General features: G+C 36.1%; 1 protein-coding gene across 2 annotated transcripts in view; it reads left to right on the top strand.

Moving 5' to 3' along the window:
* LOC150084779 (AP-5 complex subunit mu-1-like) overlaps positions 1-18,418 on the top strand; it is a 222,972-nt gene that overhangs the window by 174,327 nt on the left and 30,227 nt on the right. For both annotated transcript variants that reach the window (XM_090375538.1, XM_090375539.1), the window contains one exon: positions 14,901-14,983. In XM_090375538.1, the coding sequence (XP_090231664.1) occupies positions 14,901-14,983 (83 nt within the window). The remainder of the gene's footprint in view (positions 1-14,900; positions 14,984-18,418) is intronic.

Genomic DNA, 18,418 nt, shown 5'->3' with positions numbered 1-18,418 from the left:
AGATCTTTTTCATTTTCCACTTCCCTGGGTGCAGTACCACACAGTTGATAAGTTACTCTGGGATTAATGCTACCCATATGCAGTATCTTGCATTTGTCAGTGTTAAACTTCAGCTGCCATTTCACAGCCCAATGACCCAATTTTCTTAAATTGTGTTACAGTAGCTCACCCTGATTACTGTTGTTAACCACCCTGCCAACCTTTGTATCCTCTGCAAGCTTTAACATTAAACTTGATATACCTTCATCCATATCATTGATAAATATTGAAAACAACAGTGGGCCCAGCACTCATTGAAGCCTGGGGAACTCCACTGATAGCATTAGTTCACAAAGAACAGTGCCCACTGATAACCACTCTCTATCTTCTTTCACTTAACCATCCCTTTATGCATAGCAGTAACTTGCCCTTAATGCCACATTTCTCCAGTTTATGCAGCAGTCTTTTATGTGTAACAGTATCAAAAGCTGTCCTGAAATCCAAATATATGATATCAAAATTTTTATTTGCATTCAGTTTGGTCACTACATCATAGTAACCTATCAGGTTGGTTAGACAAGACTGCCCCTTAAGAAATCCCTGCTGTGACTGCAGTATAATTGCATGAAACAATTCTGTAACCAAATATCAAGCTCTTAGTTCATAACAAACAGGCACAAAAACTGATTAAATTGTATTTTCATCTTCAATTTTTCACAGTTTTGTGAATAACTGCAAAGTCTTTATATAAAAGTGAATAAAATTGTTTTTACTTTGCCATAGTTTTTTTAAAATATTGATAAATATAAAGAAGTGAAACTTTTTTTATATCATGCATTATGAAATATATACAGGGTAGTCCAAAAGTAACATCCTTCTTTATTTTTATACTTGAAATGTTTATTTCAAATGACTTCTTAATTTTTGGCTTTTTTCTGTTCTTATTAATTTTTTTTTGTTTTCTAATTTTTTGTTTCAGATTTGAAATAAAATTTTATTCAAGATTACCCTAAATGAACATGGATTATCGTTTAACAAAGAGTGGTAGCAGTTAAACATTATTACCAAAACAACAATAATGGAGCTAAAGTTGCTCATTTGTTAGCAGAAGAATTGAATTTTTGGCAAGTTCAAGTCATAATATCATAAGACTGATCAGAAAATTTGAAGAAACTGTAAGCGTAAATGATGCAAAAAAATCAGGAAGGCCAGTTTCAGCAAAAACGGCAGAAAAGTCTGATGAATTAAGACAATCATTGATGCGAACTCCTCAGAAATCCAGTTGACATCTTTCTGCAGAGTTTGGTATTAGTAAAAGCAGTGTTCTTTGACTCTTAAAAGAGAACAAGATGAAGTCTTACATTCTTTGGGTGCTACAGAGTTTGCATGATGGTGATCAAGACAGACAATTGGAATTTTGTGAAATTTTCTTGAACAAAGTTTATGAAGATGAGGACTTTTCTGATAAGATATAGTGGTTAGATGAAGCAACCTTGAAACTGAATGGGCACATCAGTCATCATAATTGTGTGTATTGGTCAATGTAAACCCCCATGTTGCTTTGAAAAAGATCTTAACCTACCAGGAATCACAGTCTGGCCAGCCATTTCATCCATGGCAATAATAGGCCCAATATCATTGATGAGACTGTTAATCAGGATAATTATTTGCAGATGTTACAAACCAAATTTTGGCCTAGAGTTCATGAGCAAAATAATATATTTTTCCAACAGGATGGTGCTCCATACCATTATGGAGTTAGGGAGTGGTTAAATCTTAATTTCACAGACAGGTGGCTAGGATGACATGGTTACATTGAGTGGCCACCATGATCAACAGATCTATCCCCTCTTGACTTGTCTGTGGGGTATAATGAAAGATCTTGTCTACAAGATGAAACCATAAACAATTTCTGAATTAAAACAAACAATTCTGGACAAATCTGCCGAAGCTGACATTGCAATTGTGCATGAGGGTTTGTAGGAGATTTATAAGGACTGAAGCCTGTATTGAAAAACAGGGGGGGGGATTTTGAACATTTTTTTGTAGATATTAACATTGCTACATAAAGGAACATATTAAACATTAGATGACAGCATTTGAGTTTCTTTAATAAAGGAAATTGTTAAAAATATATGAGAAAAACTATCAAGAATTTGTAAAATAAATAGAAATAAAAAAGGGCATTTCTTTTGGAGCACCCTGTATATATAAGTTGCAGCTTGGTGAGGACTCCTTGGATTACCATTCAGTCTTCACCCTGGCATAGTTGTTTATATTGTGATTGTTTATATGGTATAAGAAGACATTACATCATGAATACACAATCTTCCAAGGCAAAATAGATATTTATAAATACAGTATCTTCATTTTGTTTTTAGTATTTACCATGGGAGATTACAGCTGAAAGGCTTAAATAGAATTTTCCAGCCAGAGGTTTGCAAACTTCTAGTAGCTTGTGAGAAAAATTTTGTAATGCCATTTTTGCCTTGGAAGATTGTGTATTCATGATATAATGTCCTCTTATATCATATAAACAATCACAATATAAACAGCTATGCCAGGGTGAAGAACCTTGCTGTTATTTCAGTTTCATTCTAATTTATTAAAATATTTTTGAAAGGAAATAGAAAAATTTGCATTTTTTTAACTACATTCCAAACAAGGTTTAAATTTTTCTTTAATATGAACAATTGAGCAGTCAATTTTCTGTTTGAGCTTGAGCCCATTGTTGCTGTTAGTTGCACATAGACGTTACTATGCAATCTACAATTATAGCATTACTTATTAATTTCAAAAAAAATGTACTTAGTACATCATTAGTACTGTACTGAACTCACTTCTATTTTGTAAGGAATTAAATTTTATTGTTTCTCCTTTAGTATAAATTGCTTATATGTGTGCTTGCCATAGATTGTTGGTTGAAAACTAGAAGGGATAGAAAGACCTGTTTCAAAATACAAAATGAAGAATTAGTGCATAGACTTTGTGATAGTGACAAAAGATCGTAATTGAACTTGTGAATTACAAATATCTATTTTAAACTAACATTTAGTGCAATATATTAAAAGAGAGAAATAAAGCACTTTTAACACAGTGCATCTGTATTGCTTGGGATCTGTATTGCATTTCACAAAAGAAACGCAAAAGCTTCATGATTTTAAGTTAAATATTTGGTTTCAAGAGTTATATTTTAATATTACTACATACCCAATTATGAATTGATTGCAAAAAGTCTGATATCTGATTCATATCAGAAATCAGATTTTTTTGTTAACTTGTTAGATGCTACATTGTAGAAGTTTTTTTTAAAAATAAATTGAATATGTACAAAAAGGTATTTTCTTTTAAAATTGTTATGATTAAAAGAGGTTCACTGCATAAATTATTATTACTCAAGGGGATTCACTGGGCTATTATTACTGATGAGGTTTTCTACAAAAAATATTATTAATCAAAGGGTTCACAAAGTAAAAAGTTTGATAACTATTGGTTTAGATTAACCCCCTCAAACTATTGACAGAATTCCAAGTGGAAATTCAGAAACATAGTTAACTTGTTTGCTGATTTGGTTTGTTATTGGTTCGAAACTGCTATCTTTTTTTTCCCCCCCTTTTAAAATAAACAAAACTTCAAAATCACACGAAAGAGTGTTTTGGCATAATTCATTGTTACTAGAAATTAAATATTTGTTGCTCATTTGCCAATTTAGAGCAGTGATTTTTCAACTTGTTTTTTTTTTCAACAGCAAATAGTGTTAGATCCAGTGGTGAGCTATAGTGGATTCGCAAGAGCCCATTGTTATTTTTTTTTGAAAATTTGCAAGCCCATTGTTGAGACGATCATTTATTTTACAAATGAAATCCTGAATGCAATTATTGAGTGTCCAGAGCCGAAACTATGGTGGGGCGAGCGGGGCCCCATTCCCAGTATTTTAATGGCACAGTTGATCAGTTATGTATTTTAAAATTGCTTAATTTTTGATTTAATTACAGTCAGACCTCTGTTTAATGAACTTCTTTATAGCAAATTTTTTTGATTCCCCCTTGGTAATTACATTTAAAATAGTGTCCATTGAATAAAGAAAATTTCCATGTAACGAACAATGCATACAAAGTTCTGACCTCTGGCCTTTAGGCAATTTAGATAATTAGAAAGTGCGAATTAAGGGTGAAAGAGATTACCGTTTCACAATGTTAGTGATGTCTGTAAAACCTATGCAGTCACATACCGAGAAGTCATGCTAGTCAATATACTTTCCATTGTCAGTCAGGGGATTAAGAAGATTCCTGACATGAATTATAGCCTCTGGTCAACCTGTGTTGTGGAACCCCTTTACTCTGACAAACAGACATGTTTTTCGGAGAAGTGAGTGATCCACACCTTCCAGTAAATTTCTCCTGCCTATGTTTACATGGTCACAGTAGCTGAATATCTGTGTGATTCCGACATTTTGCACTGTATTCAAGGAACTAGTGACAGTAGCAACATAGGGGGGATTGAGGCAACTAAGATATTATATAAACTTTATGAAGATGAAATGTCAGATTTTGAAACTTTTTCTTTCACTGTGTAGAAAACGTTCTAAAATACAATGGCATACAGGCAATAATTAAAAAAAAAAACTGTATCACCAATCTCCAAAAAACCAGCACGAATTAAGGATGATTGCTAAAGAACTTGATGTGGAAACTAAAGATTGGTCTTGTTCGGGCCACGGTGAGCAGCTTGTAGCTTGCAGGCAGCAATTGTGAGCTGGAGGAATTATCCCCGCTTTGTGCAAACATTTTGAATCAGAAGTTAAGTATTCCGAATTATTAAATCGACTTTTAAATTTGGAATTTCTTAACCATTTAACACTAATGATTGACATCCTGCAGGAGCTCTCTTATCTTTCAGAAGCTTTACAGAATCACAATGGTAAAAGCATATAAATTAATTATTCGAACTATCAATGCTATTGCTAAGTTGAAAAATTATGAAGCTAAAATTGAGAGCATGTTGAAGTGGAAAGAATTTGAAGGAATCAAAATTGAAAGTAAAAAAAAATTACCTCGTGACATGTTATTAAATGCATTGTTTTATCCTTAAAGGATAAGTTATTAATGCAACAGGGTGATTTTCAATTAAATAAAAAAAATAACAATACCATTGAAAGAAATTTTAAACATATGCTACCCGAAATTGTGGAATGTGAAAAAACTTTTGTCTCTGTGGCAAGACGGTGAAAGTTTTCTGATAAAATATGAAATAAAAATTAATTTCTATTTAACAATTTTAGAGATTTTGTTTAAGACAGTTTATCTTTAAAATCGAATGAAATTCCCTTTTCAATTAAGAAAGCCAGAAATATCTTTGAAACCATTGCAATTAGCAGTGCTGTGAAGCTGAGTGAGCTTTTAGCGTAATGAATAATATTGAGTGAATGAATGAATGAATAATGTTGATAATTAAACACATTGTAGATTATGATGACCATGCATATAAATGGAAATGCAGATTATGATGACTATACATATAAATGGAAAACCATTGCTTCAATTTGATCCGGATTGTTACGTCAAATCATTCCTCTGTTCATTCCATTACATCAAATCATTCATTGCTCAGCTATTGAGCAAAGCAGAAGATCGACAACATATATTAATAAAGAAGTAAATTGTATATGGCAATTTTTAGAATAAATTTTTCTTAAATATTTGTGTATTAATTTTTTTTAATGTAATCTGATTTTTGTGTACTTTTTCTAGAAAGTTTGTTTTTTATGTAATATTTGTTTTTATATTGTGGAATTTTGTGATACTTTTTATGTTATTTGTGATATGGGAAATATTTCATGGTATTTTTTATTTTCAATGTTAAAATGTTATGAAAAAATGTATCCATTATATTTCCCTAGTTGTTAAAAAAAAGACGAATAAAAAAAGTTGCGCATGTGCCATGCACACGCAGCAGATGGTTTATGCGAAACATCCTTCACATTTCTTTTAGGTATTTTGATTTTCATATATTGATTACAAAATAAAAGAGCTTTTTTATTGTAAATATTTTATTGATCATTCACAAATTTTCATAATTTCTAGAAGACAAGAGACAATGGATTTGTATCTTGTCTTCCAGATTGCAATGTATCTAAATGTCTCTGGAAAACAGCATCAATTGATGTACCAATCTTGTAGTTGAAGCAACATACTTGGCTGTTAGGGGCACCTAACAATGCAATGTAATGAAAATGCGAGACAAAAAATGGAAATTGTTGATAAATTGATAAATTGCAATTGCAATGATAAATTGTTGATAAAATGGAAATTGTTGATAAATTGGAAATTGTATTATTGCAATCATACAGGGTTGTTAAAGTAGAGGGCTCTGGAGCGAGTTCTAAGGATTGTACTGAAGATAAATTTGGACAACAGGTACAATAAAGAATGCGCTTGCCATTTATTGGAAAACAAAATTAGTTACAAAATTTTTCACTGTATGGTGCGTAACTATCTTAGTTACGATTATGCAAATAACGTAAGTTATTTGCATAATCGTAAGTTATTGCCACAGGACCACTACTCAGCTCTAATGTACTGTATAAAAGCAAAGCAGTCTCTTCAAAATCATACAGTAGATGTTTGCCTGCACTACAGCAGCAATGCCAACAATGTTGCAGGAACAGGTGCTATTAGTGAAGCTGTACTATCAGAACAGCAACAATGCAGCTGTGGCTATCAGAGAATTCTGGCATCAGAAGTGCATAAGGCATGAACCTATGGCTGTTTGTGCTGATTGCAAAATTTGAAGTGACAGGACGTCTTGGTGTTCAACCAGATAGAGGTCGAAAACAAGTGGACTCCTCTTGTGTTGAAAATGTGGCTGTGGTAGCGCAAGTGTGCCGGCTGTTTCTCATGAAGCGGACATGCCGTATTCCACTGTAAGGCTAGTAATGCGTCAGGTTTTGTGGTATTATCCTTACAAGATGCACATGCTACAGCAGCTAAAGCATGCTGATGCAGATATTAGTTTCACATACACACTTCAGTTTCTGGCACAAAGGACAGTGGATATCACTTGGCCATGGAACATCCTTTGGAGTGATGAAACCCACTTCTGCTTAAATGGACAAGTAAATACGCACAACTGTCACATTTGGGCAACAGAAAACCCTCGAGTTATCCAAGAGGTCCCATTGCATTCTCCAAAAGTGACAGTGTGGTGTGGATTTATGGGCACATTCATGATTGGGCCATATTTTTTTGAATAGGTAACACCGACTGGACCCCGCACCTGTTTCATCACTGGACAATGATATTATGAAATGTTGGCAAATTTCGCAATACCAGAGCTGCAACAATGTGGGTGGCTTCAGTATACCATATTCATTCAAGATGGTGTGCCACCCCACATCCACCATTGTGTCCAAAGATTGCCAAGGCAACACTTTACAGATGAACGGGTCATCAGCTGTTGTTCCCAGACAACTTGGCCACCCCAATCACTGGATCTCACCCCATGCGACTTCTGGTTATGGGGTTTTTTGAAGAACCAGGTGTATCGGGATGGATGTCAAACTCTGGCAGATCTGAAGGACAGCATGTGCTGGCAATTCCAGTTGACATGTTACGTTCTGCTGTAGAAAATATTGTTCTTTGAATGGAAACTGTTGTTGACCAAAATGGAGGATACATTGAACAATTGTAGTGCTGTTCAAGTGATTTGTATTGCCACAGTGCCATATTGTGACAAATTTTGTTACTAATTTTTTTTTTTTTTCCAATAAATGATGAGCGCATTCTTTATTGTACCTGTTGTCCAAATTTCTCTTCAATATGAGCCTTAGAACTCGTTCCAGAGCCCTCTACATAGGGATACTTTAATTTTAACAACCCTGTACTTACCACAGTAGTAACTTCAGGAAGAATGATTGTGACATCATACTATTCAAAAATTCTAAAAAGTTAGAACTGCAGACACTGTCGTATCCAGTTATCATCGTAAGGTGAGGCTTGACAACCAGGTTTTTAAGATCTTTTTTTTTTTTTTTTTTAGATAGACCTAGGAACATTTTGCACATTCACTTATATGCATGGTTAAAAGGGTAATAAGACGCATCTGTCCACCCTCTCTGAATCCACCCCTGACTCGAGATATCATACAGGTCATGAAAAATGCGTCACGTGCTCTAATCACACTGCTAGTAGTGTGAGCATGGGAAGCACCTCTGGTGGAAGCCACGGATGACGTCACTTCCGTGACCGATCAGATTTACTCAGTAGAAAGTCAGAAAAAATGCAAGCCCATTGTTAAAATATTCACAGCTCTCCGCTGGTTAGATTCGTGTTTATCATGGGTCATCTCTCAATATAAGCTGTCTTTATTTTACTGACTAGTTATTGGTATCACCTGTTTTTATTGCTGCTAGCTATTTGCATCTCCAGCATGCTTCTCACATCTTCACAGTTAAAAGTTGTAGACTATCAATTAAGCATTTTTATTCTGAACTAATAGTGGTGCAACTCATCTGAATCTATTCACACTTTTTTTTTCTGTGAATTTTTTTGAAAGAAAAGTAGACTTTATATTGAGATGCTTCTTCGTTCCATTCTTAAATGCATAGTCATGATTTAAGATTCCTTTGTCCAAGATTTCTTGGTGCAAGGTTATCTTGGTGAGAACCTTTGGTTTTTGCTTTATGTTGTAAGCATTCGTTCACAGAATTGTGATTTATGATCACTCCATTCCGTGTCCAAATGTACACTTTCCACATAACTGGAAATGTAATAAATGTCTAAAAACTTCTTTTTAAGTATGATCTTATAAAGTTATTGAATATTTCTTATATTTTTATATAGTATTATTTTAACTGATGATATATTTCCACTTGATTGAATACTAATTTAGTTAAAAATTTTTGTTGATTTCATCTTCTTAAATTTTATCCCTTTACACTGTTATTTCTATATTTATAGTTGTGATTTTAATTTCTTTAATTCTGTTTTATGATATTATCTTTAAGATGTATTTTAAATTACAGTGCATTTAAATATGTTTAAATGCACTGTAGTTCCAATAATGTTATGAAAGCTTATTTTACTACTATTTGCAATATCTTTATTGTCTACAAGTAGTGTAGATGTTCGAACTAGAGAAGAATAAAAATTATAAAAGCAAATCAATATAAAACCAGAAATGATCAATAGATCAGTTCCAATGTAATAATTAGAACTGATCTGTCTGTTTAATTTTTTGAGAGCTACTATTGTTCTTTCAAAATGTACTTGGTTTCTTCTTGGACTTATGTTAGTTAAAATTCATTACAGCAGGTAGTGTATATTTAACTGACAGAATATTGATAAAAAAATCCTGAAGATATTAAGATAACTGAGGAGAATAACTCGGATTCAACCTAATTGGCAGAATTTATTCTTGAAATTAGCAATAATCACATATGATTAATGCCCTCATTGGCTGGAATAGTGGTTATTAGCATTAGCATTAGCATTAGTAGAGGCATTTGATGCAAGAAAGCAAGCTTATGCAGCATCAGCCAAAAAAAAAAGAAAAAAAAAAAAAAAAAAAAAAAACCCACTTCCACTTCACCCCTCTGTTCGTTCAAAATACCTGTCCAGCTGAGCCTTAAACTTATTTAGGCTATCAACCTCCACCACAAGGGATGGCAATCTGTTCCACCAACCAACCACCCGCTGGCTAAAGGCAAATTTCCGCACGTCTATCCTACATCTGTCTTTCCTCAATTTGAATTTATGCCCTCTCAGGTGATTTTTCTGAGCTAGAGGAAGAATCCCATCAGCATTGAGCATGCTTAAACCATTCAAGGCTTTATACACCTCTATCAGATCACCTCGCTGGTGCCTAGTCTCCAGACACTGTAATTTGCAAAACTTAAGCCTTTCTTCGTAAGAGCACCCCTTTGTTCCATTCACTAATCTCGTTGCCCTTCTCTGTACTCGTTCCAGCAGCTCTACGTCCTTCTTGAAATGAGGCCTCCAGACCTGTATACAGTACTCTAGGTGTGGCCTGACCATTGCCTTATACAATGGAATAATCACCTCCTTATCCCTGCTGGAAAAATTCCTGTATATCATTGACAATACTCCATGAGCTACTCTTGCAGCCCGTCTGCACTGCTCAGAGAACTTCATATCTGCCTGCACAATCACCCCCAAGTCCCTTTCATTCTCTACCACTGTCAGTGTAGTACCACAGAGTTGATACGTTGCTCTGGGGTTGCTGTTTCCCATGTGTAGTACTTTACATTTGTCAATGTTAAACTTCATTTGCCACCTCTCAGCCCATCTGCTCAACCTTTCCAGATCCTGTTGCAGCAGCATAGTGTCAGTAGTGTCCTTGACAACCCTGCCAACCTTTGTATCATCTGCAAACTTGGACATTAAGCTTGATATACCATCATCAATATCATTTATAAATACAGAAAACAATAATGGACCCAACACTGAGCCCTGAGGGACTCCACTAATAACATTAGTCCACGATGAGCAGTGTCCATTGATTACCACTCTCTGTCTTCTCCCCCTCAACCACCCCTTTATCCATAGCAGCAATTTGCCTCCAATGTCACACTGCTCCAATTTGTGTAGCAGTCTTCCATGTGCAACAGTATCAAAAGCCTTTCTAAGATCCAAGTATATAATATCAAAGTTATTCCCTGCATCCAGTTCTTTTGTGACTGCATCATAGTATCCAATCAAGTTGGTCAGGCAAGACTTCCCCTTAACAAAACCATGCTGTGTCTGAGCTATAACTGAAGTCTTGTCTAAATGATCCTGCAGTGCTTCTTTAACCAGTGCCTCCATTAATTTTCCTGGAACAGAAGTTAAGCTCACAGGTCTATAATTACTTGTGTCAGCCTTTGATCCTCCTTTGTGAATTGGGGTCACATTTGCACATTTCCAGTCTATGGGTACCTCCCCTGAGTCCAAGGAAGCTCTCATAATTATGGCTAAGGGTTTGCTTACTTCCTTTGCTGCCTCCTTTAATATAACTGGATAGATCCCATCCACCCCGGGTGCCTTTCTTGTGTTTATCTTCAACAGTTTCTCCTCCACTTTACTCCCAGTTATTTCAAGATTCTGTAGCTTACTGCTAGAGTTGAATACACCTCTGGCATTCCCCTTGCTGAATAACTCCTCATGTGTGAATGTCGATGCAAAATATTCATTTAGTTTGTTAGCTACCTGAGCAGGATCATCAACAGTTGACCCATCAATATCAAGTGGACCAATCTGATTCATCCCCTTCCTTCTAGAGTTTACATAAGTAAAGAACTCTTTGCTGTTTTTCTTTGCATCCCTTGCCAAGGATTTCTCGTAATCTGCCTTCGCCTGCCTAACCTCCTTTGTAACTTGGTTGCATATCAACTTGTATCTATCATAGGCTTCTGTGTCATGTGTTAATTTGTAAGTATCCCATGCATTTTTCTTCTCTGCCATATGCCTCATTAGTTCATCTGACATCCATTTTGGCCTAAACCTTGAACAATATTTCTTAGTTGGTATGTAAAGCCTAGTAGCTTCCAAGATAAGTTCTTTGAATGCTTCCCATTTTGAATTTGCTGTTGGTAACATCATCAGTTGGTCCCACTGTATAGAATTTAAATACTGTCTCAGTCCATCGTAGTCGCCTTTACGGAAGCAATAACCCTTCCCTTTACCCCTAATGGTAGTTACCTCTTTCAGTAAATCCCACTTCAGCACACTGTGATCACTGCCACCTAGTGGTTCATTTATCTGCAGATTCTTAATGCATGAAGAATCACTGCTGATAATCAAATCAAGAGTATTACTCCCTCTAGTTGCCTCCCGAACATGCTGATGTAGAAAACAATCATCCAATAAATCCACAAAAGCCCTGCTAGTGTGTGAGTAACCAGCCCCCAAATTCCAGTCAATATCTGGGAAATTAAAATCTCCCATTATAAGACTCTCTGATTTACTGGCCCACTCTATTTCCCTGTACAGTTCCTTATTATACTCATCAGAGTCATTAGGCCTATAGCACACTCCTACTCTCAATTTTGATCTCCCAATGCTTATGTCACACCAAACTGACTCAACACTGCACTGTCCAGCGATGTCGACTGGCTTCACTTCCTTAGTTTTTATGTGTTTCTTAACTAATAGCATAACCCCTCCCCCCTTCCTATCCTGTCTATCCTTTCTGTAGACGTTGTACTCCCTAAATTGCAGTTCTGCATCCCTTATATCTGTGTGACACCACGTCTCTGATATCCCAACAATATCTGCCTTTGATGTTTTGAGCAATACCTCAAATTCATCAAATTTATTTACTAAACTCCTAGCATTGGTGTACACGCAAGTATACCTGCACCTGTTTCTATTCTTAGCTACCCTAACACAACCCATGTGTTTACTTGTACCGCAATGGCTCCCAGCAGTCTCTGAAATACCATGCATCTTGTTTTTCAGGCTTCTGCTCATTCTAATAGAAGCAGTGCAAGAATCTCTTTCACCTCTGCCAGTGGCTACTGTCAATCTATTGGTCTTTGTCTCCCCCCAAGCTAGCAGTTTTCCGACCCACCTAACACTGCCTCGATAGCATCAGCAAATATTCTTGCACCCTTTCTATTTAAGTGTATCCCATCCCTGTAGAAGCAATCTCTCCTGTTAACAAGTACAGTCCAGGCTGAAAAAAATTCTACCCCTTGAGCCTTGCACAATCTTTCCAGGGCCGAATTGATAGACAAGGCTCTCATCATATACTCCCTCCTATCGTGTCTGGGCAGAATTGCAGACACTTTCAAATTCAACCCTAATTCTCGGCTTTTGTTCAACAGTGACCTGTACTTGTTAAGTAATTCTGCTGGTCTCCTACTCTTAATATTATTAGTGCCAACGTGTACAACTATATCACCTTTTGTGCCCTTAAAAGATGATATTCGCTCTACAACGTCCTCAACCTTTGCCCCTGGCAGACATACCCTGGTCCTGTTCCACCTATCTTTTTTACAAAGCATGTTCCCCGTTTCCCTGACAATAGAGTCACCAACAACTACTAGTTCCTTCGGGACCAGCGCATTCTGCCTTGGGGGTTGTCTCTGTGTCACGCGATGCCCAAGTGCAAGCTCTGGCGTTGATGTGGGCAGCTGAGAGCTTGATGGGCCCCTCAATTTAGTTCCTTCGAGGGCATCCACCCTGTCCTTCAAGCTCTCATATAGGCCCACAAGAACGCCGAGTTGTTGCCTGATATCGATACACTCCTTGCATCGCGCACACACAAAGACATCCCCCTTGGCAGTATCATGTCCCGTACCCGATTGCTCTGCAAACATCAAGCAAACAGTGCATTTTATAAGGCTGTGAGTCAGAGGACAACTGCCCCCCTCAGTTCTGCTCTGAGCCACAGCGCTTCCATTAGCTTGAGCCTTTTGCTTTGCTGCTCTGGTCTGAGTCATGATTCTATTAATTTATTAATTAATTATAATTAATTATGTTATGTTATTAATTATGTTAAATATAATTAAGTATATTACGTTTGTAATCTAAGTCGTTATATGTATTTATTTAAACGTACAATTTAACTGCTAACGAAGTTCAACTAACGCTATCTAGTACGGCATACAACTATCGTATCACAATGGCGGGAAAATTACGAACGTAGCGGAGTTGAAACACGTGGAAACCTTAACCGATACTTTTATGCAATTACAAGGCCGAGTAAAGAATAAATACACCAAGTTATTAAGAAAATCACAAAATAATGTTATACTACTAAATTTAAATCAAAAGTTTTAGAAAAACAATAATTTCAAATCAATAAATAAGAAAAATCCACTTAGCGGCTTGGAACACGACCGTCTCTAGTAACCTCGTCAGCAGACCCATCAAGGGTTATGTATATGATATCTTAGTTATGAGTTATGTATATGATATCTTAGTTTTGAATCACATTAAGAGGGAAGGAATTTTGTATGGGCTCTTTTCATACTCTAGCTGAGGATTATTGGTGAGGGTTGCTTGGTTTTTAACTCCCAGAAATTCAAGTTTTTCATCCCACAAAACAGCCAAACTGTCCATAAAATATACACAACTTATAGGTACACACTGATGCCTCATGGTTTCAACTGCCTTACCACAAATATTATATAGCAGCATATGATTAGCACAAGAACACTTGCACATATTGATATATGTATTGATATCCCATTCAGTGAGAAAATTAACAATAATAAAGCAGAAGAAACTAATGTACATAATCACTGCTAGCCATATTACAATGGACAGAGTTGCAACTGGAAAGTGCATAAGGAAAGTGAGATACCAAACGATGATACAGAAAAGTTAAAGATTACCTGTGGTTGAGGATTTAGGTGACATTACTGCAGGGGCATTTATTTTCTGATTAAGGAATATCCTATTGAACTCAGTTGAAATAGATTGCCATATCCTTCATCATATACACTATAAGCTTTACAAGGCGCCTCCGTAGCCATGTGGTAAGGAGCAGCAGTGCCTAGCACACGCTTCTTGATTAGACCAGGGTTCGAGCCCGTCATCACCAAATACGGAGGATGCGGGAAGGTCAGGGAATGACCACCGCATATCCCGGAGCAATATGGCCTTAGTTGCTAATGCTCCTAAAAATCCAAATAACAAACAAACATAAGCTTTACATAGTTTACTTAGGATGAGATCAACATAATTTATGAGAATAACTCAGACACTTATGTGGCTGGCAGGATTGATTATTGAAGTTAACAACAGTGGCATGAGTAAGACAATTATTCTCCAGTGAGACAATTATTATTAATTTAAAGGCAGTTATTGTGTATGCAAAGTATACAACTCTGAAACAATACAGGATTACTCAATTAGTTTAGATCCTGTTCATTTCCACTTAAAATTGAAATGAATTTTTGTTTATGTCTTATATAGGATTATTCAGAGCATCGATTGCAAACCATCTTTTGGATTGGTTCAGTTAGCAGAGGATAAGCACACACTAGTATGGAATATTGGTAAAGAGTAATATATATATATATATATATATATATATATATATATATATATATATACATGTATTTTATTATTATCATCATTTTTTATTTTTTTAATACAAATTATTTTTGATTTTTGACTTGGTGTTTTAGTGATTGTGTTTTGAATACACTGAAATATTAATCTGGATGTGAGGGCAAAAATGTAAAAGGTAGTCAAGTAAATGTAAACTACCTAGATTTAGTAGCTTGGTGTTCAGTCAGTTTGTTTCATCAAACATTGCACAAACCTGCTTAATTCAAACAGAGATTATATAATAAATTGATGTGGTACTTACTTGCTTTATGATTAGTCTTTTCAGTTAAAAAAAGTTTATATTATATGCTTAATGAATGGAATTTCTTTCTCGTGAAATCCACCTTTCCAGCACCATAGTATAGTGCACCATTCGTTAACAGCACGCTCAAAGTGGAAAATTTTATGAAATGGAATTCTCATTAATAAAATATCTTAATTTTAATAATCAACTATGTACGTGACATTAGTGATGTGTACAATGAACCAGAATGGCATTCCAGTACACTCCGGTTCATTTCAAATTCCTGTTGATAGACAGTAAAGTTTCTATGACTATTATAGCAAATATTCTATGACTATTATAAAAAACAGCAAAGAGTTCTTTACTTATGTAAACTCTAGAAGGAAGGGGATGAATCAGATTGGTCCACTTGATATTGATGGGTCAACTGTTGATGATCCTGCTCAGGTAGCTAACAAACTAAATGAATATTTTGCATCGACATTCACACATGAGGAGTTATTCAGCAAGGGGAATGCCAGAGGTGTATTGAACTCTAGCAGTCAGCTACAGAATCTTGAAATAACTGGGAGTAAAGTGGAGGAGAAACTGTTGAAGATAAACACAAGAAAGGCACCCGGGGTGGATGGGATCTATCCAGTTATATTAAAGGAGGCAGCAAAGGAAGTAAGCAAACCCTTAGCCATAATTATGAGAGCTTCCTTGGACTCAGGGGAGGTACCCATAGACTGGAAATGTGCAAATGTGACCCCAATTCACAAAGGAGGATCAAAGGCTGACACAAGTAATTATAGACCTGTGAGCTTAACTTCTGTTCCAGGAAAATTAATGGAGGCACTGGTTAAAGAAGCACTGCAGGATCATTTAGACAAGACTTCAGTTATAGCTCAGACACAGCATGGTTTTGTTAAGGGGAAGTCTTGCCTGACCAACTTGATTGGATACTATGATGCAGTCACAAAAGAACTGGATGCAGGGAATAACTTTGATATTATATACTTGGATCTTAGAAAGGCTTTTGATACTGTTGCACATGGAAGACTGCTACACAAATTGGAGCAGTGTGACATTGGAGGCAAATTGCTGCTATGGATAAAGGGGTGGTTGAGGGGGAGAAGACAGAGAGTGGTAATCAATGGACACTGCTCATCGTGGACTAATGTTATTAGCGGAGTCCCTCAGGGCTCGGTGTTGGGTCCATTATTGTTTTCTGTATTTATTAATGATATTGATGATGGTATATCAAGCTTAATGTCCAAGTTTGCAGATGATACAAAGGTTGGCAGGATTGTCAAGGACACTACTGACACTATGCTGCTGCAACAGGATATGGAAAGGTTGAGTAGATGGGCTGAGAGGTGGCAAATGAAGTTTAACATTGACAAATGTAAAGTACTACACATGGGAAACAGCAACCCCAGAGCAACGTATCAACTCTGTGGTACTACACTGACAGTGGTAGAGAATGAAAGGAACCTGGGGGTGGTTGTGCAGGCAGATATGAAGTTCTCTGAGCAGTGCAGACGGGCTGCAAGAGTAGCTCATGGAGTATTGTCAATGATATACAGGAATTTTTCCAGCAGGGATAAGGAGGTGATTATTCCATTGTATAAGGCAATGGTCAGGCCACACTTAGAGTACTGTATACAGGTCTGGAGGCCTCATTTCAAGAAGGATGTAGAGCTGCTGGAACGAGTACAGAGAAGGGCAACAAGATTAGTGAATGGAACAAAGGGGTGCTCTTACGAAGAAAGGCTTAAGTTTTGCAAATTACAGTGTCTGGTGCCTAGGCACCAGCGAGGTGATCTGATAGAGGTGTATAAAGCCTTGAATGGTTTAAGCATGCTGAATGCTGATGGGATTCTTCCTCTAGCTCAGAAAAATCACCTGAGAGGGCATAAATTCAAATTGAGGAAAGACAGATGTAGGATAGACGTGCGGAAATTTGCCTTTAGCCAGCGGGTGGTTGGTTGGTGGAACAGACTGCCATCCCTTGTGGTGGAGGTTGATAGCCTAAATAAGTTTAAGGCTCAGCTGGACAGGTATTTTGAACGAACAGAGGGGTGAAGTGGAAGTGGTTTTTTTTTTTTTTTGGCTGATGCTGCATAAGCTTGCTTTCTTGCATCAAATGCCTCTGCTAATGCTAATGCTAATTATGTCACTACATCTGGGAATTTAAGAGTTAAGCAGCTAGTCCTACTAATGAAATTTTAGGGGAGAAAACCTCAAACTGTAACACTTTTTAGTGAAAATGCATCATTACTACACAGTTGAAGTTTAAGACACATTGAAATTTGTACATTTAGGCATCATTATTTTAACAGCTCATATTGTGAAATCCTTCACAACAAGTTGCCTTCCAGTTATGCATCAAATAAGTAACACTTTTCCATTAGAGAAGCTGGCTGTTATTTGTGCCTAAATGTACAAACTTTTGCTTGTTTTAAAATTCAATGTAATACAGTAATGATGCATTTGCACTAAACAATGTTGCAGTTATAAGAATTTGTGAAGAGCATTATCACTGTGTCATGTTCTTGAATCCATAGACAATTCAAGAACTTATGTGATTCTAATCCAGCAGCAATTTTCTTACACATCCTCTGAAAAATTAATTTGGGTTCAGTAGTCACATGCAGTTTTCTTAACTCAGTAGCTCCATGTTCAGAGCAAACTATATCCACTAAGAAAATAGATGCAGGAAAACTGCAAGGCAGGAATCTTTCATCTATACTGGGAATTTATCAAACTTTTTGAAATCGTGGAATCTTTTACATTTAAATTGTTTGTTCTCCAACAGTTCTTTAAGTTCATAATATTATTTTTCTGTGGTAACTACTAACCAAGAAATGTGCTTCGAGGATGTCAGGTAAACAGTAATAAAGCAAAATTTATATGTATTGCAAATTTTATTTACATTGTTTATGTAATTTATGATATACAATGATTTAAAATACTCAAAATTAATTCAAAGATTTTTAAAAATCAGCGCAAACAAAAGAGCAGCTTTTGTTTATATTGTTGCAACAGGATCTGGAAAGGTTGCAACACTATGCTGTGTTGCAACTATTGAGTAGTACAACACTAAGCTGTACTACTCAATATGTTCTACGTTGATAATAATATTAGTAAAATA

This window comes from Mastigoproctus giganteus, chromosome 6, assembly GCF_048544385.1.
Source record: "Mastigoproctus giganteus isolate SK-2022 chromosome 6, ASM4854438v1, whole genome shotgun sequence".
NCBI lineage: Eukaryota > Metazoa > Arthropoda > Arachnida > Uropygi > Thelyphonidae > Mastigoproctus > Mastigoproctus giganteus.
Note: the sequence above shows the minus strand (reverse complement) of the source record. Positions and strands in the feature narration are given on the sequence as shown.